Below are 14,182 nucleotides of genomic sequence, written 5' to 3'. Positions count from 1 at the left end.
CAGGTTGGATGGGGAGCGTCGATGCACAGCTATTTTCAGGTCCCTCCAGAGATGTTCGATCGGGTTCAAGTCCGGGCTCTGGCTGGGCCACTCAAGGACATTCACAGACTTGCCACAAAGCTACTCCTGCATTGTCTTGGCTGTGTGCTTAGGGTCGTTGTCTTGTTGGAAGGTGAACCTCCTCCCCAGTCTGAGGTCCAGAGCAGGATTTCTTCAAGGATCTCTCTGTATTTTGCTACGTTCATCTTTCCCTCGATCTTGCCTAATCTCCCAGTTCCTGCTGCTGAAAAACATCCCCACAGTCTGAAGATGGGTCTCGACCCGAAACGTCACCCATTCCCTCTCTCCTAGATGCTGCCTGACCTGCTGAGTTACTCCAGCATTTTGTGATCCCCACAGCATGATGCTGCCACCACCATGCCTCACCGTAGGTATGGTATTGGCCAGGTGATGAGCGGTGCCGCTTGGCATTCAGGCCAAAGAGTTCAATCTTGGTTTCATCAGACCAGAGAATCTTGTTTCTCATGGTCTGTGAGTCCTTTAGGTGCCTTTTGGCAAACTCCAAGCGGGCTGTCATGTGCCTTTTACTGAGGGGTGGCTTCCGTCTGGCCACTCTACCATAAAGGCCTGATTGGTGGAGTGCTGCAGATAAGGTTGTCTTTCTGGAAGGTGCACCCATCTTCACAGAGGAACTATGGAGCTCTGTCAGAGTGAGCATCGGGTTCTTGGTCACCTCCCTGACCAAGGCCCTTCTCCCCTGATTGCTCAGTTTGGCCGGGCGGCCAGCTCTATGAAGTCCTGGTGGTTCCAAAGTTCTTCCATTTGAGAATGATGGAGGCCACTGTGCTCTTCAGGACCTGCAATGCTGCAGAAATTGTTTTATACCCTTCCCCAGATCTGTGTCCCGACACAATCCTGTCTCGGAGGTCTACAGACAATTCCTTCGTTTTCACGGCTTGGTTTTTGCTCTGACATGCACTGTCAACTATGGGACCTTATAGAGACAGGTATATGCCTTTCCAAATCATTTAATTTACCACTAGTGGGCTTCAATCAAGTTGTAGAAATATCTCAAGGATAATCAATGGAAACAGGATGAACATCAGCTCAATTTTGAGTGTCATAGCAAAGGGTCTGAATACTTATGTAAATGTGATATTTCAGTTACTTCTTTTTAATTACTTTGCAAACATTTCTAAACACCTGTTTTCACTTTTTTATTATGGGGTATTGTGTGTAAATTGCGGATAATTTTTTTAAAAATCCATTTAAAAATAAGGCTGTGATGTAGCAAAATGTGGAAAAAGTGAAGGGGTCTGAATACTTTCTGAATGCACTGTATATTGCTGTATTGTAAAGGGTTGATGTCAGTGAGAAAGTGGTATCTATGGAATTAATCTAGAATTCACATCTTGAAACGGTTGCATGTTTCACAAGGAAACAAGAAAATATGTACAGGAGTTGGCCACCTTGTTCCTCGTGGCTTCATCTCTTTTTTTGTGGCAGTTACCCATATTTATCGATATGCAGCTTACATATTTCTAATGGTTTACCTTCTACAACTCTGGAATAGAGAATTTTTGATATTCACCACCCTTTGCAAGAGTAAATTTCTACACACCTTTGTTTGAAAGACTGTTGCCTCATCTTGTAACAATGTCCCCTTGTTCGTGACTTCCCACAAGTGAAAGTATCTCAAAGCATTCCGTCCTGGTAGTGAACCTGCAAGGATTCTTAAAATCTATGTGGACCAACTGGCTGGAGTTTTTGTGGTCATTTTCAACATCTCACTATGGCAATGTGAGGTCCCCATCTGCTTTAAAAGGATATCCATATTACTGGTGCCCAAGAAGAGCAAAATGGCTTGCATCAATGACTGCTCACAGACATCAAAGTGGCACTCACATCCATTGTGATGAAGTGCTTTGAGAGGTTGGTTATGACGTATCAACTCCTGGGGTGGGTGAGTGGGGGGTGGAATAAGGGGGATTGAGTGGGGGGAGGGGGGTGAGGGTGCTAGACCAATACAGGAGAGGTTTTGTGTCCACGGCTCGCTTTGGCTGAAGCGCTGGCGCCATGGGGCTGAGGTGAGTGGCACCCTCTCCCCTTCCCTGTCCCCCCTCTACGAGGAATGGGCCCAACGGGTCCACTTGGTCTAGTATATCTATCTTTATATATTTTATTATACTACTAAAACTCAGATCTTGTAAATATATATATATATATTTAAAATATATATTTATATATATATATGTATATGTACCTATCTGTGATTTTGGCGAACCGGTACATCGTAGCGGCATAATTTTTGCACCGCCTTAATCACCACTCTCGCCGCCAGTGCAGATAACAGGTTCATTTAAATCGGTCTTATATTTTTTAAGTTAGAGAGGTTTTAAAGTTAAAACATTTAATTTCTAACCGATTTCTTGAAGGTCTTCAGTGTGTGACGTCACAATGCGCCTGTGTGATGAGCTCGCGACCCCCCCCCCCCCCCCCCCCCCCCCCCCGTACAATTCATGCAGATATACGTACAACATGTGGACCTGCAGCCACAACGGTAAACCGTAGCGGCACAATTTTAGCGCCACCTTAATCACCACTGTCCTCGCGACTGTTTATAACAAGTTTTATTTAAATTGGTCGTATATCTTTTAAGTTACAGCCATTTTAAACTTTAAAACTTTCATTTCTAAATACATTTTTTCAAAGTGCTGTGCGTCTGACGTCACCACAGAGCATGCACAGCCTCTCCTCACTCGCACAAACAAGGTGGATGCCGTTAGCGGAGCCACTCGCCCGCAATCAGGGGCTCCCCTCTCCTCTCTCTCCCACACCCGGGGGACACTCCCGAGCAGGAGGGAGATGGTCGGACTGATGGTCCACTCATACTTCCCTTCCGTCCCTTCAACCCTCCCGCCGCGCCTCTCTCCTCACTTCTCTCCCCTCCAGGGTGGAGGAGAGAGGGGGGATGGGGAGATTGGGGCTGGGGAGGAGAGAATGGGGGGAGAGATTGGCGGGGAGGGGGAGTGTGGGGGGAGGGGGAAGGTGGGAGGAGCAGAGAGTGGGGGTGGGAGGGAGAGTGGGATGGGGAGGGGGGGTGGTGGGGGGAAGAGAGAGTGGAGGTGGGTGGGAAGGGGGACAGGGATGAGTGGGAGGGAGGGGGAGGGTGGGAGGAGAGTGGGGGTGCGAGGGAGAGTGGAAGTGCGAGGGAGATTGGGACTGGGGAGGGGTCAGAGTTGGAGGGGATGGTGGTGGGGGGGAAGAGAATGGGGGTGGGGAAGGGGGACAGAGGGGGTGGGGAAGAGGGGAAACAGTGAGAATGGGGTGGGGCGGGTGGGGGTAGGATGGGGGTGAGGGTGGGGGGGAAGGAGAGGAGCGGGGGGGTGGGGGAGAGTGAGAGTGGGGCTAGGAGAGGAGAGAGTGGTTGAGTGTGGGGCTAGGGGAGGAGAGAGTGGTGGAAAAGGGGGTGGTGGTGGGGAATGGGGGGTGGAGGAGAGTGCGAGGGAGAGTGGGACGGGAGGAGGAGGGGTGGGGGGGAAGGGGACAGCAGGGGAGGGGGTGGTGGGGGGATGAGAGAGTGGTGGTGGGGGGAAGGGGACAGTGGGGGTCAGGGAAGAGGGGAGAGTGGGGGGAGCAGAGAGTGGGGGTGGGAGGGAGAGTGGGACTGGGGGTGGTGGTGGGGGGAAGAGAGAGTGAGGGTGGGAGGGAAGGGGACAGTGAGGGTCAGGGGAGAGTGGGGGGGAGGGAAACGTGGGTGGGGGGAAGGGGGCAGTGAGAGTGAAAGGAGGGGGAGGGTGGGGGTGGGAGGGAGAGTGGGACTGGGGAGGAGGACAGGGTGGGGTGGGGAGGAGGGAAAAGTGGGGGTGGGGAGGAGGGGTGGGGGGAAGGAGACAGCAGGGGTGGGACTGGGGAGGTGGTGGGGGGATGAGAGAGTGGGGGTGGGGGAGAAGGGGGACAGTGGGGGTCAGGGAAGATGGGAGAGTGGGGGGTAGGGAGGGGGGATAAGGGGAATTGAGGGTGCTACACCAATACAGGAGAGGCTTTGGGTCTAGGGCTCCTTGGTCACACCCTCTCCCCTTCCCTGTACCGCCTTTAATTGCGCTCCCCCTCCCCTGGAGGAGCACGGCACCACAGTGAAGGCGAAAGAAGATGGCCGCTGGCGGGACAGTGTCAGTGGCTCCCTTTCCCCTCCCCCACCGCATTCCCCCCTCCTCACCCACCCGTCCCAACCCTCCCCTCTCCACCCGCCTTCCCCCTCCTCACACACCCCTCCCCTCTCCACCCCCCCCCTCCTCTCCCCCCTCATTGAGATTCATTTTATTTTTTTTAACAGACAATTTATTTTAAAGGAAAAACCCGATTTCCCCAGGTCACAATGGAAACCCTACGAGGAACGGGCTCAACGGGCCCACTTGGTCTAGTATATATATTACTAAAACTCTGGGGTCGTTTGTGGACGAAAATAGTTTTGGGCGTTACTCAGCCAAAACGGTACACGATAGCGCCACGATTTTACATCCACCTTACTCACCATTCCCCCGTGCATGGAGTAAACCCACTTTTGTTACTTTTTAAAAACAATTTATCTTATAAACTTTAATAAATGCGCTCCCCCCCCTCCATCGGAGGACCAGCAGGAGGACCGGCACCCGTCCCGGCATGCCCCATGCCTGACCTTCCTCCCACAATGCAGCACGCGGCACAGGCTGTGGCAGATGGCCGTCAAGATGGCCGTCACCGTTGCTCCCCGCCAATCGCAGCCGAGCTGCAGGAGAGGCTTCCGCTTCAGCTTCACGCTCCCGGACCCATAGGAGAAATGGGGCCGAGGTCAGTGCCTTCTCCCCGTCCACTCTCGCCCACCCACGTTCCCGGGAGATGCTCCCCACCTGCCAATGGGTCAATGCCGTCGCCACTGTTCCCCGCCAAACATCGCAACCGAGCTGCAGGAGGCACTTTGGCTCCACAGGAGAAACGGGGCCGAAGTTAGTGCTTGCCCGCCCAAGGGAGCACTCCCCGCCCGGTCTAACAACATGGCAGCTCGCTGATCAGCGCTACACGTAAGTGGCTTTTGCCACCAATGGTTCCACGGATCGGTAGGCCAGTTTATGTTGAAAGGGGATGGGGTGCGGTGAGGGGGGGTTGCAGCAAGTACGAATTTCATTATTTTGTTCCCAGGGCATATGACAATTAAACTTTCTACACTCTTGATATCAAGTCTGTCAAGTTCCCTCAGGATCTTGCATGCCTCAATATGGACAGATGTTATTTTTCTAAATTCCAAAGAATATAACCCAATTAGTTTTGCCTTAATAGGACAATCCTGTTAAAGCAAGAATCAGCTGGTAAATCTCTTATTTTCAATTTTAGTTACTTATCGATATGTATTTTGTACAAATGCATGGTTAGATTATTTTACATCCTATAAGTAGCCCCGATTGTATCGCGAAATTCAACATTTTAATTTGTTTTCAGACACAACGTACAACATAGAAATGTAGTGATATCAGCACAATAAAAACGTGTTAATGTCAGCACAAGAAATGTATATTGCTACTAGTGAAATAAATGTAAGTCCTTTCAAATAGAATCTCAACTTACTATTTGCAGAGAGTCGAGGAGCTTGGTTAGTTGATAAAAACGCTGTGGATTATGTGTAGGATCCTTCCCCTGAAAGGAAATTACCCTGTCCAGTTCTTGAATGTAGTTCAAACGCAGCTCATCAAAGTATTTCTGATTTTTCAGGCCTTCAACTGGAACTGCCAAAGGAAGAGTGAAACTTGTTTTACAAACGTTTACAGGCTTGACATTATTGTAGTGCAAATCGAAAATTTCCTATTTCAAATGGCTGTCATGTAAAATACAACTTTTACATAAAACATAAAGACAATATTAACTATAATGCTAAAATGATGAAAAATCAATAAAATTACAATAAAAATCGAAATCTAAATTGGTCTGTGTGCTTCCAAGTATGATTCACCTGAGCATGGCTAATGTTCGGATGGTTGTGCAGATCATGACATCAGAGGTTGCAGTGTGCATTTATTCCAGAATGCAGAAAGTGGAGTTTCCACCGGAAATCCCTTGTTGTTAAATCTCACACACACACAAAAACTAGGTACAAATCTAGAATAATTTTGTTAATTAAAAATAAAAATCTTGTTTTTTCTAGATGAAAACTGTCAGAGATGTGTAACTGCATTAATGAAAAAGTCATTCAACAAAGAACAAGTACTAAAATAGTAGTAGTTGTGAATAGTACATCAAATTATGGTAGTGAATGTATGGTGCTCCCAGCATAACTACAAAGAAAATATGACTAGCCTGAGCCTCACACATGAATATACCTTCATGAATCTTATAAGTAATGGTAATCCTTACGGCGTGGGGGTATTTTTATTGAATTTTACAAATCAAAATCTTCACCTTATTATTCTATTATCAAATTATTCCATTCTCTCATTTATCAATTTCCAAATTAGTCAATTACATTATTTTTGTTCTCTTCTATCTATTTTCTCTTCTAATGCTTCCCGATGGACCCCGCGGCTTTGGACTGGGAATGCGGCCGGAGGCCTTTATTGAGGTGCCTCGGTCCAGATGCCTCCTGGATCGCTGTGTAGAAGCCCGGGTCGGGGCAAAACCTGGGCCTCGCGGGTAGAAGCCCGGGTCGGGCGAAGCGGCCGACGGAGACCGTGGCTGGGGCCCAGGTCGGCATCACGGATGCATGAAATGGGGCTTCAACAGCGGTGAGGCCTTGGCGGCGACAGAGGTGAATAATGGGGCCTCGGCGGTGGTGAAGCCTCACGGTGGTGGCGATGCCTCGCAGGTCGACGAGAGCGTGGAGGACCACCGTGAGAGGGGGGAGGGGAAGAACAAAGGAGGGCCCGGCGTGGGGGGACTAGCGTGAGGGGGGAAGGAGAACAATGGGGACCTGGAGTGGGGGAACCGTTGTGGGGGGGGGGGGGGACGACGACGACAAAAGGGTGAGCCGATATGCTTTGTATCTTTGTCAGCTCTGTAGGTGGCTGGTATTTGTATACATTGTGTATGCAAGCAAAGAATCTCACTGTGCCTAGTCTCATGTGACAATAAATTGTTCGTATTCCAATTCCTAAAAATAATTTTGCCCATCTTTTCTGAGGCCCAGGCTAGTCATATTTTCTCTGTAGTTATGCTGGGAGCACCATACATTCACTACCATAATTCGATGTACTATTCACAACTACTACTATTTTAGTACGTTCTTTGTTGAATTACTTTTTCATGAAGGGGCGCTGAGCTGAAAAATAACTTGGTTTCTCCCTTCATGTATGCTGCCTAACTGCTTAATAGGTTAGTATTTTGCTTCTGCTTTAACCTACTCTGTTTTCACATTGAAATGGAAGAAAAATAGTGTAATGGTACGAACATAACTCACATAGTTAGAAACAAGATTGAGCTAATATTGAGTGGTAAATTGGTACTTATAAGGTTCCCAAAAATTACAATTAGGATACAGCCATTTTTCTGACATCTCAAATAAAACTGTCCATACTTACTGATGCTAAACAGTAGCAACACTTTCATGCAGAGGAACTCATCCTGTGAGAGTTGCAGCCACTGAAACTCCTGGGATAAATGCTGCATTTCCATACAAAGATTATACATAGTTGACTTTTGCATCCGTTGCCTGTAAATGCATGAAAAAATATGAGCAGTGGCAAGTAACATGGTTACCTAACTTCCATTCTTCTGTTGTTTGTAATAATCCCAAATACTTTTTTGCTATTTGAAATAATCAGCTTCAGGGTTATTTCATCAAATCACTAGATAATGTGTGTAAATATCCTCTGGTAACTACCAATAAAATGGAAAATGGCTTGTAATGTTTACTAAAATCATATTTCAATTCGGAACAAAGTTTGGGTTACATACTTAAGAGTTTTGTAATAAAAACTTTTACCAAAAACGCAAAATGGTTCAATCACTTTGGACATTCAGGTATATGTTTTGACATCATCTGATCTTTCCAGGAAAAAAAAATAACAGTGCACAAAGATGAAATATAACAATTTGAACCTTGTGGAAAATGTTTCTATTTAAGGAGTTGTAAAGGCTCTATAAGTAAACTAACTGTTAGAATTAATAGTGGTACATGAACAAGGCATATCATTTAGGTAAAATTAAACACATACATTCAACGAAAGTCAATTGATAATGGAAAAATGGCAATAATACATGGAAAGATTTTAAGTACATAGTACAAGGAGGGTAGGACAGCACGTGGTAGGTGATGGAGAGGAGATGATGACCTGTTAAAACCAAGATTTTGTGTGTGTGTGTGTGTGTGTGGGGGGGAGATGGGTGAGGTGAGCAAACATAGAAGAAAATCAAGAAAATGGTGAGTGTGTGTGGGAGAAGAGGTGTGGCTTAACTTAATCTGGTAAAATCAATGATCATACCATGGGGTTGTAAATTACCCAAGGAGAATAAAAGATGCCATTCTTCCAGTTTGTATTTGGTTTCTCTATGGCAATGGAGAAGGCTGAGGAAAGACAAATTGACGTGGGAGTGGGAAAGAGGGTTAAAATTACGTGCAACCGGAAGCTCAAGACGGTTGAGGTGTCAAGCGTGCTGGTGCTCCAAAATATAGCTGATTTCACTGATGTAGAGGAGGCCACTTTGCAGGTGTACCTGTTCCTCACCCGGAAAGACTGTTTGGTGAGGGAGGGAGGAGGAGAAGGGACAGATTTTACACCTACTTTTGCTGGGAAAAGTGCCAGGGGATGGGCAAGAGTGGGCTGCAAGGGATGCATGGACCAGGGAGTCACAAAGAGAGTGGTCCCTGTGGAAGGTTTAATATTGAAAGAGAGGGGAAATTGACATGCAACATTTTGCTGTCACACATATTTTTGTTATAACCACACAGCAATTTTTTTAGCTGTCACGCTAGAAACTGTAATGCTCAATATGGTATTTGTATAATAAATGCCACCAGATATTGTAATTGATTCTCATACAACATTTTTGATCACCCATCCTGTGTTCCTTTCACCTGAGTCAGTTCAAGCCTTAGCACTCCAGACTGAGTGGGATATGTGCATTCTAAAATTGGATTTTAAATGTACCTATTTTGTGAACCTGTTTCTTTCACAGGTAAATCATTTGATTTCAGCCTGATTCTTTGAGGCTGATACAAAAGGCTTCCCATTTCTGCACATTATATTAACTACTGGACTTTTAGTTTAGTTTAGAGATACAGTGGCCCACCCGAGTCCGCGCCGACCAGCAATCACCCGCACTTTAGTTCTACCATATACACTAGGGGCAATTTGAAGAGGCCATTTAAAGTACAAACCGGCATGTCTTTGGAATATGGGAGAAACTGGAGCACTCAGAGAAAACCCACGTGCTCATAGGGAGAACGTGCAAACTCCGTACAGATAGAAATTGTAGTCAGGATCGAACCCAGGTCTCTGGTGCTGTAAGGCAACAAGTCTATCGCTTCACCACTGTGCCGCTCTAATGACGTCTGATATGGAAATTCAATTACCAAAAGCTTTTCTGTATTTCACAATTTTACTCCATCTAACTTGAAAGTTTTTGAACTCCTGCAGAAAGGGACATGCAAGAAAGAGCATAAGAGGAAATCATGGGCTTCTTGTCGATTACCCAGCCATTACAAACTGATCATTTAAGATGGAACCACTGCAGATGTGATCCCCAGTTTAGAGTGCAAATTTTATTTTATTTTTTATTTCAACATATGATGTACACAGATGAAGTTCATAAATCAGTACATCTTTAATCACCCTCCAGAAAAGGCAATCAGACATCCTTTAATATGGTATTAAAGTCTTGGAGATAATATGCACTTCTTGGAAACATTAATAACACTGATCAAATTTTCGATCATGCTTTTTCCTCCTGCAAACCTAGCTCCCCATCCTTGTTCTATATGCTCTTCTGTACTCTTACCTGACAATTGGAAAGACAAAGTGGGTTCCTTTTAAAACATTTCCGAGGACAGGGATTCAGCAACTTTGTCAATTGGGAAAGAGGGGATATAGGTTCTTGCTTTCTGTTGGACTCGTAATATCTCCCATCAGTAAGTGTAATGTTTCATAGATGACAGCTTTTCAATCATATAATAAATGCTGTTAATTGCAATTGGCTTATTATTGCCGAATTGAGATAGTGTAAAACTTTGTTTTATATGTTATCCAGGCAGACCATATCATACACAAATACAATCATACCATACAGGAGTATAACAGGTAGTGCAAAATGAGAAGGGAAAAAGAGTGCAGAATATAGTATTACAGCTACAGAGGAAGTGCAGGAAAAAGGTGCAAGGGCTGCACTGATAAAGATCAGAAGATCAGGAATACTTCCTTAGCATATGAGCAGGGAAGAAACTGCTCATGTGGTGGTACGTGCATACAAGCTTTTGAATTTTCTCCCGACAGTAGAGGGGAGAAGATAAAGTGGTTGAGGTGTGAGCGGTCCTTGATTACATTGACTGTCTTCCTGATGCAACGTGGTATAGATTAAGTCAATGGGGAGGTTGAGGGCAGGCTGGTTTGTGTGATGTACTTGGCTGTGTTCACACTACAATTTCTTGCCACACCAAGCTGAGATGCATCTTCAGATCCTTTCAATAGTGCATCTGTGGAGATTGGTATACCTGTAATTCCTAATATAAAATTTTGACACTCATGCTGACAAGTGGTAAAGCAAGAATTCACATTCCACATTTTCCTCAATTGCCCAAGTCTCAAGATCCCTGTCCACAAGAATTCTTCAAAAGGAACGTGCCTTAAATCTTTAAGAACTATGTCATAGTGCATGTATTTGTAATACAATTTTTTTAACAGATAAATGATCAAATCTGTTCATCACACTTTAAGCACATATTTTCTACAGTGTTCTTGTCTGGCGTAGTATGCAAAACAAAATAGAACGTTTGGTTGCTCAGGATCAGACTAAGTGCATGCACTCACTAAGTGGCAGACCAATTCCACAAAATTACATTTTAGCAGGGTATTCCATGGTATAATACAGTCCTTGTAAAATACCATGTCCATTAATTTAGTGCAAGACGGGCCATGCACAATTTATTAATATTCTCGCCTTGCAAACACTGATGAATTTGTTGTCCTATTTGTAACATTTCCTAAATATTTTCTTCCCATTAAATAAGTTAATTGAATTCTAAACCAGAACACCACTTGAGGCAGCTATCTTAGCTGGCTGCTCTTCCCAACCCCCATACTTTATTGCCATTTCCCTCCAAATTTTCTCCAAGTGCCTTTTGAGTAACAACTGAATTTTCATCCACTACATTATCAGGTTGTGCATTCTAAAGCCTAAGCACTCATTGCTTAAAAAAAGTTATTCAATATTTCACCTGTTTCTTCTGCCAATCACTTTAAATCTGTGCTCTCTTGGAATCTCAGCCTAACCAATTCATGGTTTAAACATTTCGAACCAAAACACCAGTTAGCCTTCTATCCTGCATGGTGAACAAACATGGCTTCTCAAACTTATCCATGCAACAGTAATCCACTAATTCTTCATCACCACACTATTCTAGGAAAGCTCTTCTGTGCCTTTGCCAAAGCGTATGCAATCTCCTTAGACTGTGATGATTAATGCTGAGATAAGATATTTTTTCCTTAAAAATTCCAGATTATTTTTGATTAACCGAAGACCATCTGTTTTGGTGGAATTAAAATCCATTTCTTTGTATTGTTAGCCTAGACTTCTAAATTAGTGCTTCACTCACTTATCCAATATTCCATTGTTTCATCTCTCAATGGAGAAGAGAGTGGTAGGTGCGTGAAACGCACTGGCAGGGGAGATGGCAATTGCAGATAAAATAGCAACATTTAAGAAGTATGGAAACAAACAATTTGCTGTGAATTAGAGGTGTGCATTTGCTTACACAGCCTTCTCTACACTGTCTCTTTTGGTTACTCCATTGTCAAAGTGGCAGTACGGTAGAGCTACTGCATAACAGCGCCAGAGACCCGAGTTCGATCCTGACTATGGATGCTTTCTGTACGGAGTCTGTACGTTCTCCCCGTGACCTGCGTGGGTTTTATCTGAGATCTTCGGTTTCCTTCCACACTCCAAAGACGTACAGGTTTGTAGGTTAATTGGTTTGGTATAAATGTACTTGCCCCTAGTGTGTGTGGGGTAATGTTACTGTGCGGGGATTGCTGGTTGGTGCGGACTCGGTGGGCCGAAGGGCCTGTTTCCGCACTGTATGTCTAAACTAAACTGGCAGGGAATAGAGGGATATGGACCATGTTCAGGCAGATGGGATTAGTTTAGTCTGGCATCATGATTGGTGCAGACATGGGGCTGTCCTGTAAACAAGTAACACTTTTGATATTCTACCTCATTCATGCGGTCTGTAAATTTGAATATGTTCCAATTGTATCCATATGTTAGATAACACACAAAAATCACTTGCTATAGTAAGCGTTGTTTTAATCGGTGTTATAATGAATTGTGTCAGAAGCACATAAGATTGGTAAGAAAATTACTAACAGTGGAGAGAGAGGGGAAACTAATTCTGTTGTTTATAGGAATGAACGTATGTATGTACATCAGACTTTTGTATTTAGTATTGTGGGAGATCGCTCAGATGTAGGAGTGTCCATAAGTGCTCAGAGCCCAGGGTTGGCCTGTAGAACGTTACAAAACAATTAATTACAGTGCTTAACAGACAACAGTAACATTCAGGTTTACATACTATAGAGAACTTGTCAAATATCATTATAGAATCCAATGAAACGGTGAAATCTCCAGCAGAGAAGGAATCAAACTACCCATTGTGTTGGCAAGCTATTTGTTGGAATAATCCTAATCAAGCAATAAAACGTGTTAGAACCACAAATTCAGCCTCAAAGATTGCATTTTGTAGTCATTAACAAAACCTGGTTACAAACCCAACGTTATAGGGAACTAAATCTTACAGACTATTAAAACCTTTAGAAATAATAGAGAAAATGGGAAGGAGGAGTAGTAGCACTACTGATAGCGGCTGTAATTTCCACAGTAGAAAAGGAACTTCAGTGAGGAGGATCGAAAAATAGAAATAACATAAATAATAGTTAAGGACCAGTAAAATAGAGAAGACCTTGGCAGAAGTTATGCAGGGACTATAGTTTAGTCCATAGTGACTGTGCTGTGAAATAACACTTTATTTATAATTACATCTATCAAGAGTAAACATTGTTAAGGAGGTTATAATGTAAGGATCTAAATTTCACAAAAAATAGGGAAAACAATTTAAATAGTAAAATTACAAATCTGCCGATGCTGGAAATCTAAAACAAAAATGGAAACGCCGAAAATATTAAAGAAGTCAGGTTGCATCAATGGAAAGAAAAACAGAGTCAATGTTTTAGGTCATAACCCCTTCATTAGAACTGAAAATGGGACAAAAGAAACGTAAAGCTGTAGGCAAGTCAGAGGAGGGCAATGTCTCTGACAGGATAAAACCGGATGACCATGGGAATAATCTGTAAACCAAGTTACCTGGTCAACACGTGAATGGGAGCAGTTAAAGGGTGAGAACATAGACCGAAGAATGTCAACAGAAAAATGTTGGACTTGCCAAATGTATAGCAGAAGGACAAACCGAGCAGATCAGGCTTTTTTTTCTCTCTGCGAATGGAGGGCATGGTCAACCTGACCTCTTTAGCCACCTACTAGTGCAAACATTTCAACATCACCATGTCTAAGTCCCCTTAGGATCTTATAAGTTTGAAAAAAGGTCATCCCTTATTATCCCTTCTGGAGCCAATATGAACCTGAACCAAGTGCTTTTTATTTTCTGAAAGTTATTTTTTGCTAAGCAAATCATCATGACCTGGATATGATAATGAGCTAGGCGAGGGCAGTACAACCCGACCTGAACCAAATCCAAATGCTTTATCGGTTAAGTAGAAATCCTACCTGATCCAAACCAATCAAGTAGCCAGACTCAACTATAAAATATTTGTCCGAGGCAGTAATCAAGAGGTTATCAGCCTTGCAGTTATGTTTTTCTATCCTAATCCCTAAATTTATCTTTGAAAAAACATTAAATGTACTTTAATGCTGTCACAAATTTCAACATGGATCAATAGTGCAGGTTATATTTTTTAGGATATGCTGCAATGTGGAATCACTTAGATTTTAG

General features: G+C 44.0%; 1 protein-coding gene across 2 annotated transcripts in view; it reads right to left on the bottom strand.

Moving 5' to 3' along the window:
• Positions 1 to 14,182, bottom strand: part of ar (androgen receptor) — a 151,532-nt gene that overhangs the window by 6,132 nt on the left and 131,218 nt on the right. Inside the window, exons 6-7 of one of the 2 annotated variants that reach the window (XM_078412143.1) lie at positions 7,545 to 7,675; positions 5,602 to 5,759 (exon numbers count right to left, since the gene is read on the bottom strand). In XM_078412143.1, the coding sequence (XP_078268269.1) occupies positions 5,602 to 5,759; positions 7,545 to 7,675 (289 nt within the window). Of the gene's footprint in view, positions 1 to 5,601; positions 5,760 to 7,544; positions 7,676 to 14,182 lie in introns of those variants that run through there. The other variant, XM_078412144.1, reaches the window with a different exon arrangement.

This window comes from Rhinoraja longicauda, chromosome 15 (assembly GCF_053455715.1).
Source record: "Rhinoraja longicauda isolate Sanriku21f chromosome 15, sRhiLon1.1, whole genome shotgun sequence".
NCBI classification, from domain to species: domain Eukaryota; kingdom Metazoa; phylum Chordata; class Chondrichthyes; order Rajiformes; family Arhynchobatidae; genus Rhinoraja; species Rhinoraja longicauda.
This window is presented reverse-complemented; position numbering and strand designations above follow the sequence as displayed.